This window comes from Oenanthe melanoleuca, chromosome 10, assembly GCF_029582105.1.
Source record: "Oenanthe melanoleuca isolate GR-GAL-2019-014 chromosome 10, OMel1.0, whole genome shotgun sequence".
In the NCBI taxonomy this organism is placed as follows: Eukaryota; Metazoa; Chordata; class Aves; order Passeriformes; family Muscicapidae; genus Oenanthe; species Oenanthe melanoleuca.
In genome coordinates this window covers 2,106,649-2,132,848 of record NC_079344.1, presented here as the reverse complement: position 1 = coordinate 2,132,848, position 26,200 = coordinate 2,106,649, and the positions used below count along the sequence as shown (strand labels likewise).

The 26,200-nt window shown below is 36.6% G+C and overlaps 1 protein-coding gene across 2 annotated transcripts in view; it reads right to left on the bottom strand.

The window, feature by feature from the left end:
- Positions 1-1,237: 1,237 nt before the first annotated feature.
- VPS13C (vacuolar protein sorting 13 homolog C) overlaps positions 1,238-26,200 on the bottom strand; it is a 67,433-nt gene continuing 42,470 nt past the window's right edge. For both annotated transcript variants that reach the window (XM_056499658.1, XM_056499657.1), the window contains 31 exons: positions 25,587-25,676; positions 25,016-25,171; positions 24,409-24,667; positions 23,465-23,622; positions 22,917-23,038; positions 22,407-22,701; positions 21,320-21,709; positions 20,558-20,662; positions 19,851-20,015; positions 19,381-19,509; positions 18,679-18,812; positions 18,320-18,446; positions 17,166-17,401; positions 16,711-16,861; positions 15,523-15,663; positions 14,429-14,510; positions 14,271-14,340; positions 13,734-13,845; positions 13,308-13,421; positions 12,728-12,864; positions 12,385-12,466; positions 12,058-12,171; positions 11,779-11,854; positions 11,474-11,637; positions 10,916-10,961; positions 10,113-10,236; positions 9,356-9,470; positions 5,003-5,094; positions 3,914-4,037; positions 3,575-3,658; positions 1,238-2,674 (listed from right to left, as the gene is read on the bottom strand). In XM_056499658.1, the coding sequence (XP_056355633.1) occupies positions 2,585-2,674; positions 3,575-3,658; positions 3,914-4,037; positions 5,003-5,094; positions 9,356-9,470; positions 10,113-10,236; positions 10,916-10,961; positions 11,474-11,637; positions 11,779-11,854; positions 12,058-12,171; positions 12,385-12,466; positions 12,728-12,864; positions 13,308-13,421; positions 13,734-13,845; positions 14,271-14,340; positions 14,429-14,510; positions 15,523-15,663; positions 16,711-16,861; positions 17,166-17,401; positions 18,320-18,446; positions 18,679-18,812; positions 19,381-19,509; positions 19,851-20,015; positions 20,558-20,662; positions 21,320-21,709; positions 22,407-22,701; positions 22,917-23,038; positions 23,465-23,622; positions 24,409-24,667; positions 25,016-25,171; positions 25,587-25,676 (4,284 nt within the window). In that variant the 3' untranslated portion in view covers positions 1,238-2,584. The remainder of the gene's footprint in view (positions 2,675-3,574; positions 3,659-3,913; positions 4,038-5,002; positions 5,095-9,355; positions 9,471-10,112; positions 10,237-10,915; positions 10,962-11,473; positions 11,638-11,778; positions 11,855-12,057; positions 12,172-12,384; positions 12,467-12,727; positions 12,865-13,307; positions 13,422-13,733; positions 13,846-14,270; positions 14,341-14,428; positions 14,511-15,522; positions 15,664-16,710; positions 16,862-17,165; positions 17,402-18,319; positions 18,447-18,678; positions 18,813-19,380; positions 19,510-19,850; positions 20,016-20,557; positions 20,663-21,319; positions 21,710-22,406; positions 22,702-22,916; positions 23,039-23,464; positions 23,623-24,408; positions 24,668-25,015; positions 25,172-25,586; positions 25,677-26,200) is intronic.

The window sequence follows — 26,200 nt, the reverse complement described above, 5'->3', positions numbered from 1 at the left end:
GATTATGCATTACACTGTGTACAAACAAGAAATAATATGTGAATGATCACTGTAGTATGTTTTTTCAACACCTATAAAACTCCAGATCTGGATCTACAGCTTGAAAAGCTTCTGGCAGTCTGATTTACCACTCCATGCTCTGCATTGACCACATCAAGTAGGTGATTTTAAAACTGTGGTATCCAGGCAGGAGGAGGGTAGGCAGGAAAGATGTGAGACGACAGCAGTAAAATACAAAGGTTCATTCCCCCACCTTGTGGGTAACTACTGCAACAACTCACAGCACCATCCCTTCCTTTGCAACCCTGACACACTCATCTGTGTCATTCCACACAGATCTCTGCTCTGCTACAGCGAGTGTCCAACTTTAAAACATCTTTGCAATTAACTCCAAGTTGTTTTAAGTAATATCCTGTTTAATTTTTCTAATTCCACAGCAACTTAGAGAATGCCTATTCTTGATGTTTATCAGCATCAATTACTCAAGCTTGGTGCACTCTGTTAAAAGTGTGGAGAAGGTCCTATTCAACCCTTCAAAGTTTCTCATTATAAAAACCTGCATTTTCTTGTTATTTGATTATATCCCTATGTGCTGCTTTTACTGACAATTAACCTGCAACAATTCTATGGGATCAGTTGCAGAAGTCTCTCTGGATTCCTTAGGAGCATCTTAGCATAATGTCATGGATCTTGAAAAGTCAACAGCAAATTTCTTTCCAGCAGAGAAAGCACAGCCAGAGGTGAAGATGACAAACACAAGAGGAGGCTCTACAAGCACAATCCAGTCCTCATACATCAACTAAGCCAAGGGCAGATTCAGGGCCACATTTATCAGTGCAGAGACTAGACCTGTACAGCTCAGTGATTTACCTATAAAGCTTTAATTACATGTGAGAGGAAAGTATGTCATACCCAGTGTGGAGACATTTCAAATTCCTGGAAACTTGTTCCATTATTTAGCACAAAAACTGCTTCCCTACTTTTAAAGCTTTTGGTTTTGGATGAGCATTTTGCAGCCTTGCACATCTTTACTGTACTTGCCTCTGATAAACACCAGAGTCTAGAAACAATGAGGATACACACACAAGACCAGCACTGGAATTTGAATTTGAGTGTTGTCATTTCAGCAATGGAATACACTTTCTGTGCTCCAACAGCACATCATGCACTTGAGAAACAACAGAACTAAATCACAGTACAAATACTTGCATATAAAAATTTATTGTCTTTAAAAAAAAAAAAAAAAAAAAAAACATGAACTTGATACACATACAACCTGGACAGCTAATTTATTTATTGCTTGAACAGAGCTTTCTAGAAAACAGGTGATAGCACAGAATTAAAGGCTGTACCACATTTCTTCCCATGTAGCAAAGTATTAAAGGATGAATAGCCACGTGCATATAACAATAATAAAATCATGTGTTCAATACTCTCTACAAGTTCTGTGTTTGGCAGCTTACTTTCAAATGTTTTAAGTTTTCTAACTTTGGTGAGCTCATAGGTACAAGAGTTAAGGTTGAGAGTGCATTTATATGATGCACCAGCCCTTAAATGTAGAGTTTAAAAATCCAGGTCTGGTGCACTGCATGGATCTGTAGAAAAATATTGTCATTTTAGTTCATCAAGTTTGTAGCTACAGCTATTATCTAGCACAAAATAGAAGTATGAAACAGAAATTATTCTTTACAAGAAAAAGAAATTGGAAAGGTCAAATTTTCATGATTTTTCGCAAGGACAGATTTTCTTGTCTGACAGCCAGACTGACAGCAAAAGTTCACTGATCACTGAATTCAAATTGGTTTGCTCATACAGTCCTTGACTCAGTTACCTATGGATGTGCCTCCTGCAACTATAAATTAAAATATGGAGAGTTCATTTCTTAGATTTCAGTTTTTGACATACCATGCTAAACCCAGTGTGCTGTTCCTCTTGGATAATTCTTTAGGCTACAGTGACACAACCAAAACCATTAATGAGTAATATTTTTCATTTTTAAAGTGCAGATTTTCATTTACAATGTGACAACATTCCAAAGTAAACATTTCCAGACAACAAATAGCATATTTCTTTCATATATATACTCATTCTCTACTCATTGCTTCAAAGCAGTATTTTCTAATACTAAACACCCAGAGATGGAATTATATTAGCTAAATTGTGTACAGTAATTTATGGAGAATGTTGTCTAAAACAGAGTTTTTAATTTGTTTCAATCACAAACAGAAGTACTTCATCTGAAAAAACACTAGAACCCCAAGTAATACCACCAGTCTGTAAACCATAACCTAAGAGTGAAAATAAGGTAACATGGACATGAAAAAAGGCAGAAAATAAAATTTCAGAGTGGGAAAACATTTTATCAAAACTTGTAATTTTTAAAGTGAAATGCATGTTTTAGAAATCCACTGTTTCCAAAAGATGCTTAACTTCTAAACTACAGTGTTAATGGCTATTAACTCGGAAAGAATATTTTATATTTACTTTTTGCCTAATGTTTCCATGTTGCTTCTAATCAATTTTAGGTAGAAAACTGCATTCCAAATGTCAAACTCAAGAAATCCTGTCATTATCAAGACAGCATTCAGGGTTTCCTCAACTGCAAGGATGCTTTCTTCACCAGCTTCTCTTGCTTTCTTGTTGTCAGGGCTTCCTGAATGGCACAACAAACCCACTGTAAAAGAACACAGTGAAAGCAAAAAACACTTAAAGCAGGTAGCACTTGTCTTCCATAAGATGCTACTAAAACATAGGTAATTCAACAACAAAACCACATACACACAGGCTGGGCTAAGTTAGATACTCAGCTCCTGATTCACATGCACAATATTCAACTGATAAACAGAAACAGAAATCCACAAAAGGTAAATGAGTAGTGTTGCACTTGAGAGCAGAAAAATCTATTTTTAATGTATAGATACCAGCATAAACATTAGCATAGGGAAGTGCAGTTAGGAAATAATACCAAAAAAAGTAATTAAACACAAGGAAGTATCCTTCTAGTGTGATCTGTGTGTTTTGTGCTCCAGGTTTGGCCAAGCCACTAAGATAAAGAGAAGGATTTAAATTACTTAATTTCAAGTGTGATTTGGACAACATGCTGTAAGAGAAAGCTGAAGGAACATTTTTAGACAAGACACAGTAAAAGAACTAAGACAGACCCTTCCAGTACATAAAGGGCCTCAAAATTATAGCAATTTTTTTCCTTCCCAGTCTCTAACCCATTCTTTTAGGAGGCTCAATCAATTTAATAGCAGCAATTTGGCCCTGATTCTGATTCCATCTGCTGACTTGCCATTTACTGAAGCTACAATTTCAAGCATGCTTCCAAGACACTGTGGATCTAATTGATTTCACATTTGGTATCAGGGAGAACACCTCCTCTCTCATCACCTGATACAATACTACAGTAACACACATGGTTTCCTAGGTAAATTTTTCTACTCTTGAAGTACCTCAGAATTTATTCAAATTTATTCAAATTAACAGATCACCTCAGGTAACTCACCTACAATAACTGCTAACAGTATCATAAGAAAAGAAGATTAAAATAATTTTTTACAAAAGAATATACCCTTGCTGTAGCTTCATCCTGAAGCTGAACTGTCTTTACACATTCATGACCTGTACTGTCCTTTCTTTGGAACATCTTTTGATCCTGCAAGAGAGGAGAAGAAAAATAAGCTTCAGATGACTCACAAAACAAGAAAGCAGAATCTGATGTCTTGAATGCCAATTTCAGGATAGATTTCAACATGGTCTCTGTCCAAACCAAATGTCATACTTTGAAGAAACTTTCAGTAAATCCTGTAACATAGTCCCTTGGTTAGCAGTTAAAACTATAAATAAGTTAAAAGCATGTGTGGACCTCTAGTAAGTGTTAAATAGAAGAAAAATTACATGTTTGTCTTACCAAAACAGTAATTTTTAAAATATTTGCTTCATAGGAGGGATAATGTGTGAATTGTTCAAATAAGTAATCCCACTCTGTTGTTAAATGGCCTATGATTTCCACTTCTTTCACATATATCACTCTCCTGTTCAAGAAAAAAAAAAAAAAAGTTGACACTCAATTTTTCTCTGTGACTAGAACTTTGCTAGAAAAACTAAACAAAATGAAAGCATTTGTTTAAGAAGGCATTTTGTATGCAGATTTAAAGTATCCACTCAGTCACAGTGGACCCATATTTCCTTAATACATTCTGAGACAATCACTTGGTCTTTAAAAGTCAGAGATGATCTAAGACATCACAGTATGAGCAGGCCAAGAACTGGGATAAGGAAGGAAGTGCACATTTATCTGAAGCTGCAAACAAATAAATTGTCCAATTATCACTCATGGCCTTGGTCAGTGCCTTGAAAATCTGTTCACCTGCAGCCTAAATTCTGAGGTGTGCTGGTCATTGTTAAAAAAACCACACTGGGAAGCCTCCATGGATGAGCCTCTCTCATGTATTCATTCATTCATTCAGGCAAGGTGCAAACTGGTGACCTGTGGAATCCTTTTCATTATCTAAACATATTTAGAAAGTTTTGGGTCCTCAGGACTGCAAACATCTTGAATTCCAAAACTTGTCAGATGAGTTAAATAATAATTTTCATGCTGGTACAAAGACCTAACTCTTGATTTAGAATATTCTTTGATTTACAAGATTATAAACATGTATTATCAAACTGTTAGGTTGACTGCAAACACTTATAATAAGCTAATCTGAAAAATCAAAAATGAAGAGAAAAAAATAATAATATTTCCCTCCCCTATGATGGAACGGTCACTGATCCCAGAGTAAACTGTCCTCCTAAATTAGTATCCAGCACTGACATCACAACTAAATTACATTTTCCATTAAGGAAAGAAAATAAAATATTTTAAAAATTCAAGAAGAAAACAGAGAAGGAAAATAGATAAGCAGAGAATGACAAACAGTTTAGACTCAGCCAGATGTCTAACACCCAAACTGAAATCATGTCAAGCCCTTAGAAAGCATCCAAAATTTAATACCTGTTGGTAACAATAAGGTTTGATCTTCTGCCTCTTGGAATTGCACAGTGGTGTCGATACACCTCTTTTTCCAACTTTCTGATGTGCAACTTCTGAAACAGAAAATAATGGATGGACCCATAAAACCAATGAGTTAACAGTAGAGGCTACAGTGCACTCCAAGTTGTCTGTCTGTGATTAACAGCTTTAACTCTATGCAGTTTAAGTAATCAAAATGGAAAGATCAGTTTACATAAGTATCAATTAAAAGGTTTGACTTTTTTCTATTTGCATTTTATTTTCTATCACATATTCAAAAGTACAAAAAATATCTTAAAGCATCATCATACATCACAACTGACTCCAAAAAATCCTTTAATCTCTGAAGTGGATGAATATTCAAGAGCTGAAATCAACAGCACAGTGTTTTCCCAGACTTGCTCTCAAGTGATGTTATGTTTTGAGATACATTTTAATCCAGCATTTTTCAGCAACCAAAACCATAGGGTCAACCAACATATTCTATTAAAAAAATATCCCTTTCTGATCATCTTGAAAATTTCTGAAACTGCACAATGTACATGAAAGGCAAAAAAGATGCCAAAGAGACTTCTTATCTCAAAGTCTCCTCAAAACATGAGAAGAAACATGGCAGTATATGACTAGAATGAAAATATGAACTCACCTTTTACACCTGAACCACAACTATTTCAAAAACAAGTAAAAATTGAAGAAACAGAAAACCCACCACCATGTGAAGACTGTAATTCAAAGACTGCAATACATATGCTGAACCCTTTTGTTGAATATGAAGAAATTAGACACACCACATATTTAAACAGATTTATTCATAAGCATGTTTCTCTATTCAAACTCAAAGCATTGGAGAGAAAGCCTGTTTCTCATACTTCAGAAACAATCCCAATAGTATTTTTAGATTTTACATGCAATATGTTACCAAAGTAAGAGTTCCCACTGAGGCCTGTGCCTAGAAGATGCAGTACTTCTCAGAGCAATTCTCAATACACCTGATAGGTGCCAGCACAAGGTGGTGCATTATATAAAAAAGGGGTTGCACTTGATGTAAATTACTCCATGATCTCCACACTCTTAAAATTTAGACATCTTTATCAAAAGCTGCTATTTTTATGAGAATACTAGAGCACTTTGAAGAAGTTAACTCATCCTTATTTTACATGGAAATGAAAGAACCAAAGCAAATTTACACAGCAGAGTCTAGCAGAAATAGAATCTGCAGTTTCCAGCAGTCTATGCTCTGTCACACAACACTGTCTCACCACCCTGCCTCAATTATTCATGAGCTGCTCTGCATCCTTTATAAAGCTCCATGCTTTAACTGGGATATCAAACAAAGTAACAGCAGCAGGCATTGAATAATGTATGAATGACATGGTGGCAGCCCAGAGGAGCTGGGGGAGCAGCAGCCTCTCCCTGGCACAGCCTCTGCCAGCACAGGGCAAAGCCCAGCCAAAGGCTCCCAGCACCTGCTCCAGCAAACCTCAACTCAAACACTCCTCAGACCATGACTGAAATGCTTGAGAACTGATTCCTTGGAAAACAATTCTCCTAAAGCTGCCCTATTTTTCCTTTGAGTTCTCCAGCTATGCTGTGCATTTATGTTTGACAGAACACATTGTGAACTAGTCAGCCTCACCCTGTGAGCTGAGGCACAGCCTGCACCACAGCAGATCTCACTCCTCAGGTTTGATTGACTGAGCACATCCCTATACAGCCTACACACATTAGATTAGCACTTCTGGGACAAGGAACTGCATAAATAAGTTTACACAACTGAACTGATCTACTCCACCTGGCTGTGGTCCTCAGTTTGCACCAAAACCCTGGGTGGATTCCACTTTCCTGTGGAAAAGGTACCTTTTCTTTTAAAACCTACATGTCCTCTAAGACAAGCTCTAATGCCTACATTTCACACAAAATGTAAAACATGTTTCCATCCAATCACTGGATGATATTGAGGCATCTGTTTCATAAAGTTACCTTAGAAGGTTTCCACTCTGTGAGCCTATACTTATTTTAAAGGGACACATGAATTAAATGTAGCTAAAATAGATGAGAAGGTGTGGGTTCTGGTTAAACTACTTGTAACACAGGATCAAAACTGGGTCCAAAAATAAACAGCACTTGTACCTATTATGATTAAATTTTTAAGTGCACACAGAAATGAGTTTCTGACTCATCTTTTTCACTAAATATCTGATTTCATGTAAAGACACTGTCTTGTCTTGCTTTACTTTGTTTGCTAACTTATATTAGAAAACAAAACCTTCCCAACACTGATATCTAGCACAAAAATCAAGAACAGTTAATTAAACCTCTCACGTGTTCCATTAAGTGACTTGTTGAAAGAAACAAACTAAAGGTTAGTGAACTGTACAGAGGTTTGTATCCAGTTCTAATCTACATCTTTTAAGAAAAATAAAAATACTATATGTGGAGGAACTGCATAATATAAAATTTTCTGTGTTGATTGTGCCTTCCTCCTTTTTGCTAGATGTAAAAAACATAGTAAAAAAAAACCAAACCAAACCAAAAAACCAACAAAAAAACTCAAGAAGAAAACATTTGGCCTGCTTAGTATATCACAACTTCATTTAATCCTCTAAAAAAAATTCAATAAATGTTTTTTTAATAATTTTAAACTGACCATTACATTCTAAAAGGCATTACCAGCAAAGATGCTTCTATTCAACATTTTTCCCATGATAGGCAAAAAATTGGTTCTGACAACAGTTTACTAAGCTCAGCTTGCTAATTTCTAAGGTGCTGTATTAGCAATGAAATTTATGGCATTGCTTAGTATAGAAATACATATACTTATTTATATGTGTGTGTGTAAATTCCTGTTAACAGCTGGAAGTTTCTTCTTACTCTTTTATGTTGAAGAGCAAAGCCCCCGAAGATTCTGTGACTAAAATCCAGTCAGCTAAGCTCACTGTAGGTTTTAGCTGAGCAAAGCTCATAAAGAACCAGTAGTAGTAACTTGAAGGAATTGTGAGTCAGCAGATGTGTAGCTGACAGTCCTATGACAGCACAGAAAACACAAATACAGGTTTTCCAGCATTTCTATGAAAACAGTACTTCTAGGTCATGAAATTACAAGCATTTTAGCAGAAGTAAATTCCATTCACTAACCCTATTTTAAATTTTGCTCAAGATGTTGCTCTGCCCCTCTGTGCACAGCCCTGCCTCTAGGAGAGCACCAATAAATAAATGAACTCAGGATCTAACCACTGTGATTCTTTTTTCTAAATGCCTTCTGTTGCTGCCATTCACAAGGAGCTAAGCATCCTCAGAAAAATAAATATATTGGAAGCAAACCCTCCCTGTCTCCCCATCTGACTCACTCATCTAATCTTGCTGAAGATGGTTATGCAAGTTTGTTTTCTGAGACTGAACAACATGAAACACTGCTTTATTCAACTGCTACACAGAAAAGATAGAGAAGGGGAGAGGACATGGTAAATGCAATCATGCCCTTATGTAAATACTTCAAGCAGATAAAAAACCATGACAGAAACAGACAAGAAATATGGAAAGTGTTTACTCCATTATTCCAGTTCTTGCTGCATGTCAGGAGAGAAGGAGAAAGAAAAGAAATGTTAGAAATAGAACAGGCAATAAGGATAAAAAGACCAAGCAAGTTGCAAATATCCAAGTTTTGGTTTTAAAGTGTTAATGTAGACAGTTATTTAACTTTTTAGCAACAGAATAAGCATTTAAAGTATTAAGAACACAAAGTCTGAAATACAAATTAACCAGATTCTGACTATCAAGAACTTGAAAACTCATGTTGTTCCTCTTCCATGTCTTAGGCACATCCACATGAGAAAGCAGGCTAAATCTCCACACAGTGCCTGTAGCTATGACAGACTACTATTATGAACAACATAAGGAAAAACAAACAGCCATATTTTGAAAATTCATGCAGTTTTTTAAACTGCTGATACAACCAAACAATTCAAGGTCTATAGTTTAGTGGTTTAGTCTGTAAACCAGCCTCAGCTTTGATATAAAGACAAAAATTTGGAACTATCAAAAGGGTTTTTACATATTTAAACCTTAATCCTAAAATTCTTAATACTCCTACCTCCTTCCAGAGCATGAGAACTGACTACAGAACATAAAATGGAGAAGACCATATAACAGCAATGCTGCAGTTTCCCTTTTGCATTCAGCTTACTCCAAGCACTGGGTCTTCCCTGCTATCCAGGCTTGCTTTATGAAATAGGCTGGGACAAATTTTTACTTCACATAATGATTGATTGCAACTTAATCCTTTATGGAACCCTGCAGGTTAGAGAATTTTAACTGTATTTACAAGGCAAAACATACCTCAAATAAATCATAGCCCTCAGCTTCCACCCTGTTGTAGGGCCGGATGATGCCATCCTCACGGATGAGGCGTGGGGGACGGAGATTTGACACCTCTTCAGTTGATTCTGCCACCCTGCCAGAGACAGAGCAACATCATTCTGGTAAGCTTAATACAGTCCTGAAGTTCACCAATGCATCTTTAAGAAGTCACCCTTTCACTTGACACACATCCCACTTACACATCCTGGGTACCCTGCAGATGTAAGTAAAGATACACTGCTAATAATAAATCAAAAGTAGCATTAGCCAATTAAACAGCTACTTAATAAGCTGGAGAAGTTTATTCCCAAATGCAGATAATTTACTAAGGGTTCTCAAGTTTATTAACACACTATCCAAAGGTCCCATTAAAACACAAGGAGCCCCTGATGTGCACTGCTAACCAAATTTCAGACTGGGAAGTTTTACTCTGAAAATTTAGAGGTGCATTTTTCACAGTAAATTTAACTAACATTTCTCCTCAGGGGAAGCAGCAAAATGGAAAAAATGGATTAGTTACTGTCTACCTGAACAACCACACTGCAACATGTTCTCTGAAGCAGCAATTTCCCCATCATCATAAAATACATTCATTACAGGCTACTGGGCATTTCTCAATCTCACACATCATTCTGCTTTTTGTATTTAGCAAATAATCACGTGGCACTGCTGCAGCACTTTATCACCTGGTATCCAACACACTGAAAGTACTTGAAAACTTGCTCTTGCCCTGTACCTTTGAATTCCCTGGAAGGTACTGCTTGCCATATCTACAATGCCTCCTGTGGGGCGGGCGACCACTCCTACCAGCCCCTTTCCAATCCCTTTAAAGAATCCAGCTGCACCTTCTTTTTTAGCACCTTTAAAAGAATAGAAACAGAAAAATAAATGTTTTCATTACCTACTTAACTACAGAATCAAACCGTTATTGCAACAGGGGAAGTGTTTTGTATTGGGAACAGCCCACAGCCATTGATTACACAGAGTCCTGTTGGACTACATAGAAAAGCATCATGCAAAAGCTGTAAAATACCACAGTTACAGTTACAAGTGGCTCCCAACATTTAAATCACTGCAGTTGAAGATAAATAAGAGGCATTTTATCCTGGATATTTCTCATCATTTATCATTTTTATGAACTAACAGGAACAAATATTGACTTCAGGGATAAAACCAAATTTGTATTTTAAGATTTCTCTGACGTTTGGAGTACTAAAAACCTTTTTCAGCTGGTGATTTTTACTTTATTATTTTTACTATCTTTACTCTGGCTTCAGACAATAAATTAGGTACAGCAGGCCTCTTCACAGAGACAATGCCTCCTTAATCCATACAAAGGTTTAAAAGGTGGTAAAGCCAATAACAGATATAAAGATATTTGAGGAAATCATAGTGTAAATTCACATTTGAATAAGAAATATAAAAATCTTGCTATGCCTTAGCATCACCATGCCTGGATTGATATTTCTTAACATTACAAAATAAATTGTAAAGTATTGAGAAACCACTTAAGCAGTGTAGTGCAGCCTTGGCACTTACCTTCTACTGGTTTAGTGATGATGCCTGTCACACCTCCAACAACACCCTAAAACAAAAATAATTAAGTACCCTATGAGCAACTGGAATGCTGTCAGTCCAAGTGGGCAACCTGTTGTCTCGCATCCTTATTTTAATACTTTATAATGGAAAGTTCAGTATCAGAAACACTGTTTGGCTGGGGTTCTGGCATTGTTTTTTTCTCTGACTTTATATTTTTAAGAAAACTATAACTAAGGGAAAAACTGGAATGATAGAATTGACTGTAAGGTCAACTAAGGGCCCAGTCATCTTATTTATATAATAAATGTGCTGAATATGAGTTGAATTATTTATAGAATTCACAGGAGAAATTCATGTTATTTCCCATCCAAGATCCTAACTTCAGTTCCTCAGGCTGACCAGAAAAATTACCTCAGACACTACAACTGATGCAGCACTTTGAGTCTCCTATAAACCTATTCCCTGTTTGTCTCTTCTGTTTAGTTCATTAACTGACAAAAAAGATATCAAACTTCCTTGCAGGCGATTTTCAAGCAGGCTGGCACATCAAACCCATACCCTTAAGAGGCCTTTTCCTCCTTTGGCCAGGCTCTCCCCAAAGTCTTTTGGCTGCCGACCCATCTCCTCTCTCCTTTTCTGCTGAAATTCTTCATCCAGAGTAATGGCAGCCAAGCCTTTGCCAACAGTACCAGTGATTCTGGACACCATCCCTGCTGCCCCACCTGGGAACAGGGCAGAAAGCAGAAGTTACTGTGCTTTCACAGTGTAGGAGCACACAGGAAGCCAACAAGTTCATAACAATTTCTCTTCATATCCAGTTTAGATATGATGGATTCACCAAAGAAGAAGATTGTGACACATACCCACTGTGTGCCCAAGAAGACTTCTAACACCAATTACAAAGCCTTCAGCAAATTCTTCAGGTCCTTGAACAGCACCCTAAAAATGAAATTTATTAGGAACAGCAGAAAACTACACAATGATGCATCTGTTTCAAGAAAAACTAGCAATTCCTTTACATTGATGCAAGTAAGACCATCTGAATAGGTTTATTTCTTTGAAATTCACAACAAACTATAAGGCTACCAGTACATTCAATCAGCCTTTTATAAAGACACAGTTAAAGAATCAGGAACTTATACCTGGAATGGCTCATAGAAGAAAGCTTCAACTCCCTCAGACAAACCTCTGATCAAACCAAATGGATTTCCCAGAACATCTAATCCAAGTACAAGAACATACATCTGTTTCAGGAACTAAATGATGAGAGGCAAGAAAAAAGGCAAACAACAAAAGCAGTGTTATGAGCTGTTGTCACATACATCAGAACCTAAGCCTGGTTCATTTTTTAATTTACTACCCAAGTAAGGTATTAGAGTGCCCAACTAAGTACTTGGTGAAGAAAAATTAGATCTTCTTTAAGACACATACTCAAAATTTTAGACAAAGGCTTGACTAAATAAGCTTACTTGTTCACTATAATGTCTAATAACTCTCATCCTCAGTTGATCTCTCTTGTAGAACTGGTATTTAATTTCAAAGAAAGCAAGTCTGAAAGACAAGTAATCATACATTAGTTAAAGACCCCCTTCCTCATGCAAATACTTCTCTGCTTTCCTTCACAGAATGCTGAAGACTACTGCCTTAAAAAAGATCCCAAACCCATCCTCCCTTCATTCCTCCCCTTCTCCTAAGGCTCTTTAAACTTATACTAGAGTCAGACAGCAAAGTTTATCATAGATCCAACTATTAAGTGTACAGCAGCTTTAGTCAAAACAATGCAAACAAGTAACCCAAACCAATTTTGCTTACTTGAAAATAAGATCATCCACATCTGTTAAAGTAGCTCCAATACTTTTCAACAGCAAATTCAGAGAATGGATGGCTATCATTTCTTCCCCTTTATCTGATGCTTCTCCACCAGAAGCCAGAGACAAACTCAAATGCAACTGTCAAGGCAGAATTAGCAAAACAAAACAAATCAAGACCAAAGAAAAGCCAAACCAAAGCAGACAGGTCATGTGGTGTACATGTAAACAAATCAGTGATGAAAGTTGAAGAAAGCTATCATTTCATCTACTGATGATTTTTTTCCCTTGCTCCACAAAAATCTAACTGCTTCAAGAGAGACATGAAGACAATCTCATGAAAATGCATTTTAATACAATTTATGATATATTACTTTATTCAATATTTTATCTGGCTTTCAGCAATATTATACCCATTGATTCTTCCCACTTAGTTATGGTTAAAAGTCTGTGTGTACTCACAGGCAACAGAGGAAGTTTTCCAACAAAGTATTAAATTCTAGAGAATGTAAAATCCCCACCAGGGATGCATTTACTGAAATGAATTATTTGGATGTTTTATTAACCAATAATCTATCACATACCTTAATTGGAGAAATATGGAAATGTTCAAAGAAGCTGAGCATTGACAGGTCTGTTAGGGAAGACTCCATTAGCTCAGTGTTAAGTGCATCCACATCTTGCTGAATTAATTTAGACTGGTTTCAATATTTAAAAAAAAAGAGGAAGTTAATCTTATCCATATGTGTAATACAAGCAATCATATTATATCTAAATGTTTGATATATATAAACATAAAGACTAGAAAAATAATCAGTCAAATACAGTTGACTAACTACTTAAATATGAATGCACTAATGAATCCTGGGATAGCCAAAAAACCCAAACAACCCATAACAGACACAAAATTTCTGGGTGATTTTTCCATTTTATATTCTATTGATATTCACTTAAATTCCTCAATCACTTATGGTCCCATTCCAGCAAAGTCAGTTTCTCTCATACATTACCCTTCGTCTTTCAGCTTCTGGGTCTGTAGATGGAGTGAAAAGTTCACTAAGTGCTCCTAAAAATCCTTGATCAATTTTCAGTGCCATTTCCTGGATAAGAACCATGAAGTACCTAAAATGGGAAAAAAAGTGTACACTTGTGTAAATTTAATTTAAATATTACCTGCTTAGCCTACACAAGTGAAATCTTTCTATGCAATGTCATATATTAAGATTTACAATCCACAATATCAACTGTCAGTTTATAGTTAAGAAGGGCTTACTGGCCAGCACTTCACAGAAAACAGATATGTAACTCTGATACTGTAGTAAAGGAAATAATTCTGATTACTAAGAATTTGCATAACAGTCCCTTCACATGGGCAGTCATTTTTTAAAAGTAAGTTCCTCCTTGAATGACTTTTTTTTTTACTGGAGACATTTAAAGACTCAATCTGAAGTCAAGACTGGTTTGGATAGAAGAACAAACTTCAGAACAAAGTCTTCTGAAATATATTCCATCTCTAAAACCAAATTACAATGCACTGTTACACTCACTTGAATTGCAGGACTTGGCTGTATTCATTGAATCTAGTGATGATGCTGATGTCAATGAAGGGTTTTGGTTCTAAAGAGAAAAAGATACTTTAAAAAAATTGCCAAGCTCCTACTTTCAAGGCTGAATAAATCTGATATTACTATAGGCTTTCTCTTACCTGAATCCAAAGCAATTGACTTGGGAGGGGCTACAGGGTGAAACACAACAGGAAACATCGATCCTGGTAATTGATTATCAACCTTAAAAAATATTGCATAATAACAGGAATATTTTAGTGACATGATAATCAAAGCCAGTTCCCATTTTGAGTAACTTGTTTATAAATTGTGTTCAAGAGGAATGCCTTTATTTGGGTAGGAGGAGGAAAGAGCAAAAGGATTACTCTGGTATCATTGTGGAATTTTACTCATTCAGTTATACAGGGTCAGATGGCTGCAAGTGCTGCACAAGGGATGCTTAAGAGAGGTTCACACCCACAAAGACTCACTCACAAGGTCTGCAGCTGATGGCATACATTGACTGCATGGTGAAAACCACCTTCAGGCTAAAGTAAAATTAAAATGAAAGATCAAAGGAAAGAGCAAACTTCCCCACCAGCTGGTCATAAAAAGCACCAGGGTCCTCAGTAAAGGACAGCAAAAGGAGATGAAGATGGCAATGATGATGACTCAACATTATTTCCCTCTAGCACTGAGCACCTCTCACTAGTACCCACTAAAGTGCTCTCTACTGGCAGATTTAGCAACAGTATTAGTACTGACTGGACTATGCTGATCTGCTGCAAGTGTTGCACATTAATTCAGTGTTAATTCTACACATAGCTACATTATTGCATACTATTTTAGAATATTTAAATGTCTGTTCTCTACTTCCCATTAGACAGGCAGTTTTTGTACTAAAGGTCTCTAAACCCCTAGATACACTCTGTAGAATAATGCTACACTTTTGTGCAAAAACTACAGCAAACAAATTTTGAAAAAGGTTGAGGTCTGTTTTAAAACACTAAAACACAGATCTTTAGAAATAAACTCTCCATCACAGCACTCTGCTTTACATTAGCACACAGTTTTGTGGAATTCTTTTGCAAAATGCTGGGATTGCAGTTCTGCAATACTTTTCCATCACAGCACCCCACTACTCTGATGTAGTGAGCAAAGCACCACATGCATAAAATCTGGAGATACTTCTTCACATAAATGAAAGAAGCTTTCATGTGTCTGTTTAGGTTCAAAACCAGAGGAAGGCTGGTACCTGCAGCCAGTACAACTGAGCCCGTAAGCTTCTCTGGTGAGGTGACTGCTTGAATTCCACCTGAATTCCTGACAGAAAGTTACGGCGGATGCTGCACCTGACCGGGAGGCGCATTTCCATCGGGGAGTTACTAAAATTCACCTGCAAACAGGAGAAAGCACAGCTAAGATACAGTTTAATTTGGGAAACAATAAAATAGCACATAACTAGTTAGCAGACTAGCAAATGAAGTCTGTGGTTTTCCTCATTATCAGATCACAAGGCTACTGAATTTCTCCATCTAATTAACTACATGGAAAGCAGTGAAAAAACCACCAGTTAGTCTGACAAGGACATTACATTGCACCTTTAGTTGTCCCAAGCATGAACCTCTGCGTCATCTAAGTAGCTATTTCTTCATGAGTTATATATTACACTGGCACAATTGAAGATGTTTATATGGAGCTGACTATTTTCCCAGCTGATATTTTTCCCCTGATGCTGAAACTTTTAAGTTATGAGAAGCAGAAGTATAAAGCTCTCCTTTATTGAGAGTGAAATGTAATGACCTACAGATAAAATATTTCATACTACGTACTATAAATGCACTACTGCAATGGTCAAAACTTCAGTATTCAAAGAGCTGAGGGTATATATATGTTTTTCAAATGAAAGGATGATATAGGAAACAAGCTTGACCATGGTACTATAAAATAGTTGTATTTGACTTAGCCATTTGAATACATTTCTTATGCATGGAAAACAGGTATGTACAATTAATGTCTGAACAAGCTCAGTCAGGTAAGTGGATTAATTTCAAGAGTCCTTGAACACTGCAGACTCCTTTACCACATCAAGTAATGCACCTAAAACCAAAATATCTGGAAAGAATTTAGGGTATATACTGCAAATATAGGTTCACAGCTAACATGCAGACATCAGGCAATCTTTCCTACTACACAAAAGAAATATCTTTTGAAATTCTTACTTCATAATAAAAGCCTGGATAATACTTCAGTACTGCCTCAGTATCAACACAAGACAAAAACATCTTACTGTGTAAAATATGTAACTATTTAAATAAAAATCTTGCCTCTTGTTTCTTTCTCTTCACACAGCATCTATTTCAATTTATCAAATCAGAAATCTGTTTTAACTGTTACACTTCTTCTGCATTTAAGCATTTAAACACTGAAACTCAATACATACCTCAGTATTGCTGTCCAGTTTATGCCAACAACGACCTTGGAAAGCACTCTTGGAGAGATACTTTTGATATGCTTGCTCCAACAGGTTTATTTGTTTTTGATTAAATGGTATCCACTTCTGCCTTGGTTTCCGTTCCCAAACAACATCAGAACTGCAAGACAAATAATAAAGTTAACAATTTCAGAGTACTTAAACCTTTCTTATGCATGCAAACCATGTAAAATATATTTTTAGAATTTCTCAGGCTCAAAAAACCCTATTATGTCTTAAACTAAGAAAAGGAGGCATTTAAATCTTATTGGTTCTAATTCCACAATAGGAGTAAATGCAAAACTTTATTTTAATTAAAAATATTTTAACTTAATTTAACTTGAAACATATCCCCTTCAACTATATTGCTAAAATTGTAATACCCTGCCAAATTTTGGTTATTCAAATTATTCCATGTGCAATACCTAGTAATTCCTATGTAAGAGATTTCTTTTTTATTTTCATTGTTAACTAGAGAAAGTCCAAGGCTATGGATTGACAAGTTTATTTCTTGATCAGGTTGCTCCAGCTCCTCTGCTTGTCGTGCTTTAGAAACCAAAGCCACATCATCTGTGAAAAGCAGCACCCGTTGGCGACCATCCAGGAAAGACACCCAGTGAATTTGAATATTTGCATTGTAAGGGAACTGGCCACAGTCATCCTGAGTAAGGGGGAAAAAAAACATGCATATTACATGAGAAAATCCATGATGTTGCTCTATGTTTATAAGCAAGTTTATAGACAAACACAAACCAGAACTCAGTATTTTTCCTGTTTGCTCAGTTCCCTGCACTGAAAGAAGTTGGATGTTGGGATATTTTTCCCCCTTTCATAAACTAAACATTCCAGCAATATTTGTGGTCTAGAATAATATTAGAAGTCATTAGGAAACAAAGGCCTTCAGAGCAAAGCAAAAGGCTTGGAATCTTAGTAATGGCAGAAGAAGGCAATAAATAATATACCATGAAACAGTAAAAGCAGACAACTACTAAGATCTCTGCTCTTCAAAAGCAGATATTCCATATTTTTTAATTTGTAAGGCAAAATTGAGATAATTAAAGCCCTTTTCTCAAAAGCCCCAACAAATCATGAATGTAACCATAATCACATGGTAAGGAAATTTGTTTTAAACTAAAACCATTTTTAAATGCAAAAAATTTAACCCAAGGAAGTGTTCATACATTAAAGCACACTATAACTGGTTCTGTCTGAGTTCAGGTATGTGAAACTAAACCCCAGGTATGTGAAACTAAACCCATTTCCAGTACAACTGAAACTCAAGTTTGCTTTCCTGTCCCTTCTCTTACCTAGTAATATTTTTCAGTTTTGTTAACTCTCTGCTACTCAACAGACAAATCAAGCCATCTCAAGAAGAATTCATGGTGCAAATGGGCAGCTAATTAAAGACAGACACATTGGACTATCAAAATACCTAAAATCTTGCTTCTTGACAGTACTTGTAAGTCTCCTACAGGATAAGACAGATGCAAACTTACTGAGGAAACTTTCTCCCAGATAGTTTTAATTTTGAGTAATCCTAAATTGGTTCAACATTTACTTCTCCCCTTATAAAATTTACCTTTAGTAGGTCATGTTCACCAAAACTTTGAGAGTAGCCCCAAGTCAATTTTCTGGGTTTGGTTGGATCAGTCCAGGCAAAGAGGCATACTTGCCTTGGTTTCAACTCCATTTCCTCTTGTAATCCACTGCAGGTTAAAAGTAAAGGAGAAAATTACAGCATTCACTGGTTAAAAGCACTGATGGAAGTGGTGCAAACAAACCCCAGTACTAAACACTGCACCCCTCCAGCAGTGAGACATGAAGGGCTAAGTTATTCAACCCAGACAAGTCCAGCTGTAGGTTCACCAGCTCTTGGTGATGTTTAACCAGGATATCCCCCAGTTAAACCAGCAAGAGTGAATTGTTTCCTTCACATACCTCTGTTTATATCTGAGAGAGTCCCATGGAGTATGGTTGACAATCAGAGCTGGGGCAGCTCCCTCATGGTAATCAGTGAAGCTTATCACAGTAGAATGCTCTGAGACATTCACATCTACCAGCAAGCCCCCATTCTGGAGAGGAAGTTTGACAAAGCCAAGTATTTGTTCTATGCATTAATTCAAGTTAGAACTATGATATGCACTATATCCAAAGACTTTACTGAATATGGTATCTTTATAAACACATTCCCTAATACTAGGCTAGAGTGAGTTCTGAAATTATAATATTCTTAATTTGAGTCAAATCAATTTAACTATGAACTGTGCATCTCCAACATGTAACAGCTTATCAAGAAATCCTAAAATAGAATCATTTTTTTTACCTATTTAAACAAACTGAAGGCACCCAAGACATACCCTCTGCAAAAAGCCCAGATGTCAGAGGTGCAGTAACTTTAAGTTAATAGCAATAGAGCTGTTCAGTTTCCTATAAGCTTGTCACAAGTGAATCAACTTGACTACACAACTATGAAAACATTAACAACACTGCAAACTTGATTCATAACTTTTTTTATGCAACAGAACTGAAGGATGTGCAGTGTACCCATAACTTAAGGCACATGATCATGAAGATTTCATTGAGTCAAGCTACCATACAGCTAAAATGAAGAATTAACAGACTACACAAAGTCAGTCTCACCAATTCTTCCAGTTTCAGAAGAGTACCATTATCCTGGGTTTTAAACAGGAATGGTTTGGATGAGCTTTCATAGCCAATTACTCTTACACAAAGTTCACCAGATGAGTTTTCAGGCCAAAATGGAAGACACTGTAAGACAAGAAATACTCATGATTTTAACATTTCATGTATGTTCAATATGTCAACCCAGAAGTAAAACAAACTGGTTTGTGTGACTATTTCACACATCTTACTTCTTACCCAAGTATCTTCTGATTAAATATCTACATCTACTAAGTTATCTAAACTGAAGGAGTTGATAAATGTACCAACATATGCAACCTTTACTATTCAAGTTCCCTTGGGATGTGAAACATTGATTTCACCAGAAGAGCCAGCTTCCATAAGAGAACTGCTCTTCCCTTAAGTGACACCTAAACACCAGTTCTTTGTCTACAATGATATGAAAAGGAAAAAACATGAAACATTACCTCTGAAGCTGAGATATAATTCCATTTATTAGTTGGAAGAGAACCATTAGGACCAATTTCTCCAACTTCAAGTTCCAGAGATGATTTGTTTGCTATTGTGTAGAATGGAGTGAAGGTGACTATCCTGGTAAGGTTGAAACTGCTCATTTTGATGCTAACTCCAACCTGTTGAACAAGAATTTGAGCAAATAATCAACAACAAGCTAAGAAGAAAAGTCAGGATGGAAAAAATAGAAAAGCCAACATCGTGTAATTATGAAGCCTAAAACACAACACTCCTGTTCTGTCCACCTGAAGTAAAACCACCAAACATGCAGGAAAATCAGCAGATTATACAAAACTAACACAAGAGTAAACTGACAGGCTTAGCAGCAGCATTTTGCAACTGCAGCTTTTGAGGGGAAAATCCATCAGAAATCCCTCTAGAGTAAATCTTGACAACTCAAAATGACTACTATAATCAGAAAACAGTTAAAGACTACATGAAAACACAACTATCCACATCTCTTTACTCTGCTTGGCTGTGGAACTGTAGTCTTGAATCAGAAGCACAGATATAAACACTTGCACACAATTGTGAACAATCATCTCCACTATGCATGTTCATCATTGTGTTTTCAAACAGCTGAGTACTACATGTTTGTAGAAAAGAAGTCAAGCCAGAAGAACCCAAAGAGAATTTCACAAAACACTGAGGCACATCTTACCAGATAGTCCATGTTATTAGCTGAACACCTCACACATCCATAGCTTCCTACAGTATCAAGGGAAAAGCTACTGGACCAAGTGCTAGTTGAAATACAGAGCTGGATCTACACACAAAAAACAACAGGCAAAGAAGTTCAGTAAACTCATTTTCATTCTGTAGTTAATGCATTATGGAGTGCAATTATATTACATGGCAATGTAAAGACAACACTTCTGTGCTTTTAACACCTTCCATATATTAGGATAACCTAAGAATGTAGTGTCACTATTCATATTCTGATTTCTTAATCTGTGATCAAGTTCTGGGAAAGATGTTACAGTAAAGGGTATCAAAGCAGAGTAAACCTCACTAGCTCATACCCATGACAGCCCACACAGATGGGAAAAAAGGACAACAATTTCGTGGTGCTTCACAAACTTGAAGAGATGGAAGGAAATAATCAAATGAATACTGTTTTTCAACCATTTCTTCAACTATTGTTAGGTTAAAAAAGTTATTTAAAAGGAATGAAGGGCCACTTCCAAAAAAACTTCTACTCCAATACTCTTCACTTGACCTTGTAAACATCACATCATACCAAAATCAAAACAAAAGGAATGCGGTTTTGGTGTGCATTTTAAATGTCCAAGTACCAAAGAAAGAAGCAGCCAAATTAAAGCCTTTAGACTTAAAAGTACATTAAAATATTCCTTATATAGAATGTGTATGTGTTTTCCCCCTCAGAGCATGGCCTAAAGACTGCCATCTAAAGTAGACATACCTTGTTCTTACTGAAGATATTTTTCTTTTTAAATGAAAACAAAACAATATCCCTGTAGTCTGCTGGATGCTTCACGTGGGTGTCTTCAGCTCGGTACTGGAGAACACGGGAAGTCTTGTTGATAATCCAGTAGGGACTGAACACAGATAAAACCATATGACTCCCAACCCTCCTGGAATGGATGTAAACATCCACTGTCATCTCTGAGGCAGAATGAGATGTGAAGCGCACAGGAAAGAATTCAGGCATCCCGTCACAGATTTTAAGATGGCCATTCCAGTCTTTGCCTTGATATTTTAACAACACAAGCTCCATTATTTCTCCACTGATTCTTGAATGAAAAACATCTGCAGCACTCCCTTCAGTTAATTCACGGGCTTCTGCAGTTCCCTGTAGCAAAATTAGAGAAGGCAAAGTAAGTTTTCAACACAGAATTTAGGTGTTCAAGAACCAGCATTTTATCGTCTTGTAGGATGTACATTTCAGATATCTCAGCATGTCCTAATCTCCAATCACTTTCCTGTAAATAATTTGAGATCAACAGCACTTTACAGAACAAAGATGGTGGTTCTAAATGCTCAAACCTGTTGTATTTGCTAAAATCACTCAGCCTTAATGAAGAAATACTACATACTGAAAATACTAAACAGACAAGAAAACGGTCTGTGCAGCATCCTTCAAAGATTTTTCCAATTTGTGCAAGCAAGACCTCACAATGGTCATAAGAATCAGTGTTAGAATGGAGAGAATTTGCATTTTCTACATAGAAAAAAAAGGTCTAGAAATTACAGATCTCCTCTTGTGAAGTTAAAGACAGCTTGCAAAATACAAACAGAATCTCAGAAGAATATAAAAGAAAAAGACTAATCTGGTACAGGATTCCTGTTAAAGGAGCAAGGCAGAGCTGAACAGGTACACTCAGATTTAAAACAATCCCCAAAACATTGAGAATTGATTCATTTACAATAGAAAATACAAACCCCAACATTCAGCATCTTCCACACTACATTCACCTTCACTTTTAAGTGAATGCATTCTTACTTAAAACCAAGGAAAGTAAAACAAATAAAACCATAAAGTAACTTACCTCAAGTAAATATCTCAAGGAGTATGGTAGAAGATTCCTCACAGTCAGGGTAGGATAAAGGTGGATAATGTAGGCAGGATCCAACTCCTCTACAGAACTTGAAACAAAATTTAGTTCATCAGGTACAGCTGTTGAGCTGATTATTAGAGGCAAGAAACTGTTCTCAGTGGCTGGGCACTGTAACAAGCAGTTGACTTCATTGCTCCTGTGTAGCTCTTCCCTCCAGGCAATGTAAGTTGTAGACTCCTTAAACTGACCTTCAAATATTCCTGTTGGTTGGACATACAGATGGCACCTACAAGAAAATAGCAGGAATTGTACATAATGGCTTTGCATTGATACCTAACTTCATCAACTTTAAAGTCATGGCTAACATTCTGAAGTGCTTTGCACTTTGGAGTTTTAGTCCAGTCAGGAAGACCTCCACTTGCAAAATAAGGTTTGAAAATTAATGCTGTATTTGTGCATCAGTGCCACAGAGACTGGCCCTACAGAGCAGAGAAAACATACCTGTATGAATGCAAAGGAACATGAAACTCTCCTTCTGGCTTGGATATGCCAACTGGCTTCAGCAACTTGGAGCCTTTAGCCAGGCTATAGATGACAAATGGAATTGAAAAATGGTTCTTGATCTAGAATCAAAAGGAGTTAATTTTTCACTACATTTCTATGGTACAAATTTCTGAAGGAATAATATCAGTAACAACAAGGAAAACCAACATTAGTAGATTTAACCAAATTCCTCTAGAAAACCGACTTGAGCTGCCTTAAAACACAAGTATATGAGAAAACTCTAAGTCCCATGAATTGAAAAACATGCTTAAAATATCACACAGCATAAAAAGTATCCACAATGCTGAGGATTTTAAAAAGCCAAACAGAAAAAGGAAAACCAAAGGAAAATTCATGCAACAAATAGAACAAAATACTTAGTAACTGGCCTTTAAGTAACATTTTGGAAAAGCATGATCTCGAAAAAATGCATTAAGGAAGAACAGGAAGGTGACTCATTGAGGAGCAGTGCTTTCAGAGGTTTGGCTGTGTGGCTGGGTTTTTACCTGCAGGGGGGAGCGCACAGTAATGACTTTATTTCCTTCCACAGCATCAATCTGCACCACAATGGAGTCCAGGTGATCAGCAGCATCTCTGACCTTGTACAGGCGGCGGCCTGGCTTGGCCACGGGGATGCTGAGGGTCTCTTTATATCCCTGAAGTTCTGATCCATAAAAACAGACAAACACCTTTATTAGTAACACAAATCACATTACTATTTCCTATTTGAACAGCTGCTCAAAACTCAACAACTACCAGGACCAAAGCATCCTCTGGCAAAACACCTTAAATGGTACTTGAGTGCCACTGAAAAAAGCTTTAGGGTCTAAATAGTCCTCAACTCCACAAATTTACAGTATGATTTATACTGCAAGCAGTTATCAAAGGTATTTGTTGGCTGAGTTAATGAAAACAGAACAAGCTTTGTATTATGGCCAAGTACCTTCATATGGGATGTGATGGAAAGGGAAAAACTCAGATGATTATATATTAGTAGCTATTGTGTAACCTAAAGCTAAAAAGACAGAATCATAACTGGTCTCAAGTAGCTGGGTAACTACAGAAAGATAAAACAAATAAAGTATAATAAAATAAAAGTAGAAATAGGAGAAATGAAAACCCTATTTAACAGGAGCTAGAACACACAGGCCTATGTCACAGGGGCCTCTAAAATGGTCTATCAGTGACTCCACTAGAATGTCTTCCAGTTCTCCCAAGGGGTAGGAAAAAATATCACTCTCTTCACTTTCTGAAAAACTAAAGCAGAGGAATTTTCCATCTTTTTAGGAACACCAGAACCACTTTTGTGTTTTTAAAATTGCCATCAATATTCAATTTATTGTGTAATTCCAACACGATGCATTTGACCAGAATTTCTATCCCACTGAATGTAGCTCTCACCCTGCCATGCACAGCCTGTCAGAACAAGCAGTGCTCCTCAGCGTAATACCTAAATTTAAAGTGAAGACAGAGCTCTCCTGTCGGTACAGTGCAGACAACCTTCCTCGCTGGAGTGCTTCAAAACCAGAGTATTCCAGTTCCATGCTCTGGCCAGTTTCTATTTCATTCATGGTTTCTTTTTCACCCACTATCCGAAAATTTGAGCTAGGAAGCACTTTGAGAGAAACACCTAGGGCATTTTTCACTATGAAAGGTGCTGTCTCTTTAAAGGAATAGCCAAAGGTGGATGCAGTTGCTTCTGAAAATGCCTGTAAATAACAATATATACAGTATGTCAAACAAAAATAGCCACAACAAGGAAACAGCTTATTAGAGCATTTCATGTTCATTTAACCTGCACATCTGACACTTCCTTAAGTCCTGCATTGGCATATCTGTTGTTCTAACACAGAAGTTATTTCTTTCAAAAGGTAACACCACCTTTTTGCTGAGCATAAAGGGGTCACCTGAGTAAAACTCCTCAGCCCTTCCAGGTAACATTTGTCAGAGCTGCAAAACAGCCATTGAGTGGCAGCCAATACAGTTCTCAAAACAAAGGAAATTTAGAATTTGCTATGGAAGTACATAACTGAGCACTTTCTGCCTGCTGGGGTTACCTTGGCTAGGTTACTGAAAACAGCAAGACAACATTTGGATATTGTTATATTCATTGTATCCATCGAAGAGATGTTAATTGCTGTTTGGGGCTCAGGAATAACAACAAAATCATCCCCAGGAAGCAGACTTCTCTCCTGGACAGGGTTAGTCTTCATCTAAAAGAAAAATTTCATTAGACAATTGCAAACCTATAGGTTACTTTCTCCTGTGTTAAAACAGGAAAAAATTACTTGATTTACCCTCGACAATTTTGCAAGCAAAGTAAAATCTACTTTACCTTGTAAATCTCAGATGCTTTAAACAAACATGGAAATTTTACACCAACATAGAAGGCAAGTTAGTTTTTCTTCTCTGCATGGTTACACACTTCATTGTGTCCATGCACTGATAATTCACATTATTCAGAAAACTCTTAAGATCTCTAAAGAATGATTATTTTTTCTCACGTAAAATTGCATAGCTCCTTCAAGCAACAGCATTCAAAAGGTCAATGCCCCATAAAGGTTGTAAGAAATTTTTAATAGCTGCCTATTCAAACTATTTCACATAATGTCAAAGATCTTTACACACCTCCAGCTTTAAATTCCATTGCTTCTTTCCTCCTTGGACTCGTTCAATAAGTGGCTCCCACACTGCATAGGTTTCATTGTAATAATGAACCTAAAGAAATAACTAAAATTAAATAAGGTATCTAAATACAAAACTATTATGAAAAATATTAGTAAGAAAACTATAAATCCTCATTTCATGTTTTGGAGGTCTAGTGCTAACTTGCAATGGTTTTTAAAACTAATACATAGAAATGTAATATATCATTTAATTTTCACATATTACACCATTTTTGAAGAGTTCATTCTCTGGCTTGCTTTGAGAGGAACCAAGCATCCTGATAATGCCATATCTTTGTAACACTTTCAATTAACATAATCAAGTCTCTTATCTTCTCCCACATGGTTTGAGAGAATGACTTTGAGACCAGGAACTTAAATGCCACAAGTACTTTACTGTACTATGAAATTAGTTTGAGCCATCTATAGTCTGAATCTGGTCCACTGGAATGATTCCTCTAACTCATAGCCAGCACCAAGTTTTTAATTTGCAAATCTAAATAGAAGCTGTGGACTCAACAGTTCTGAATGTTCCCTTTCAGCTATTATATTCATCCCTCATGGAACCACAGTGGC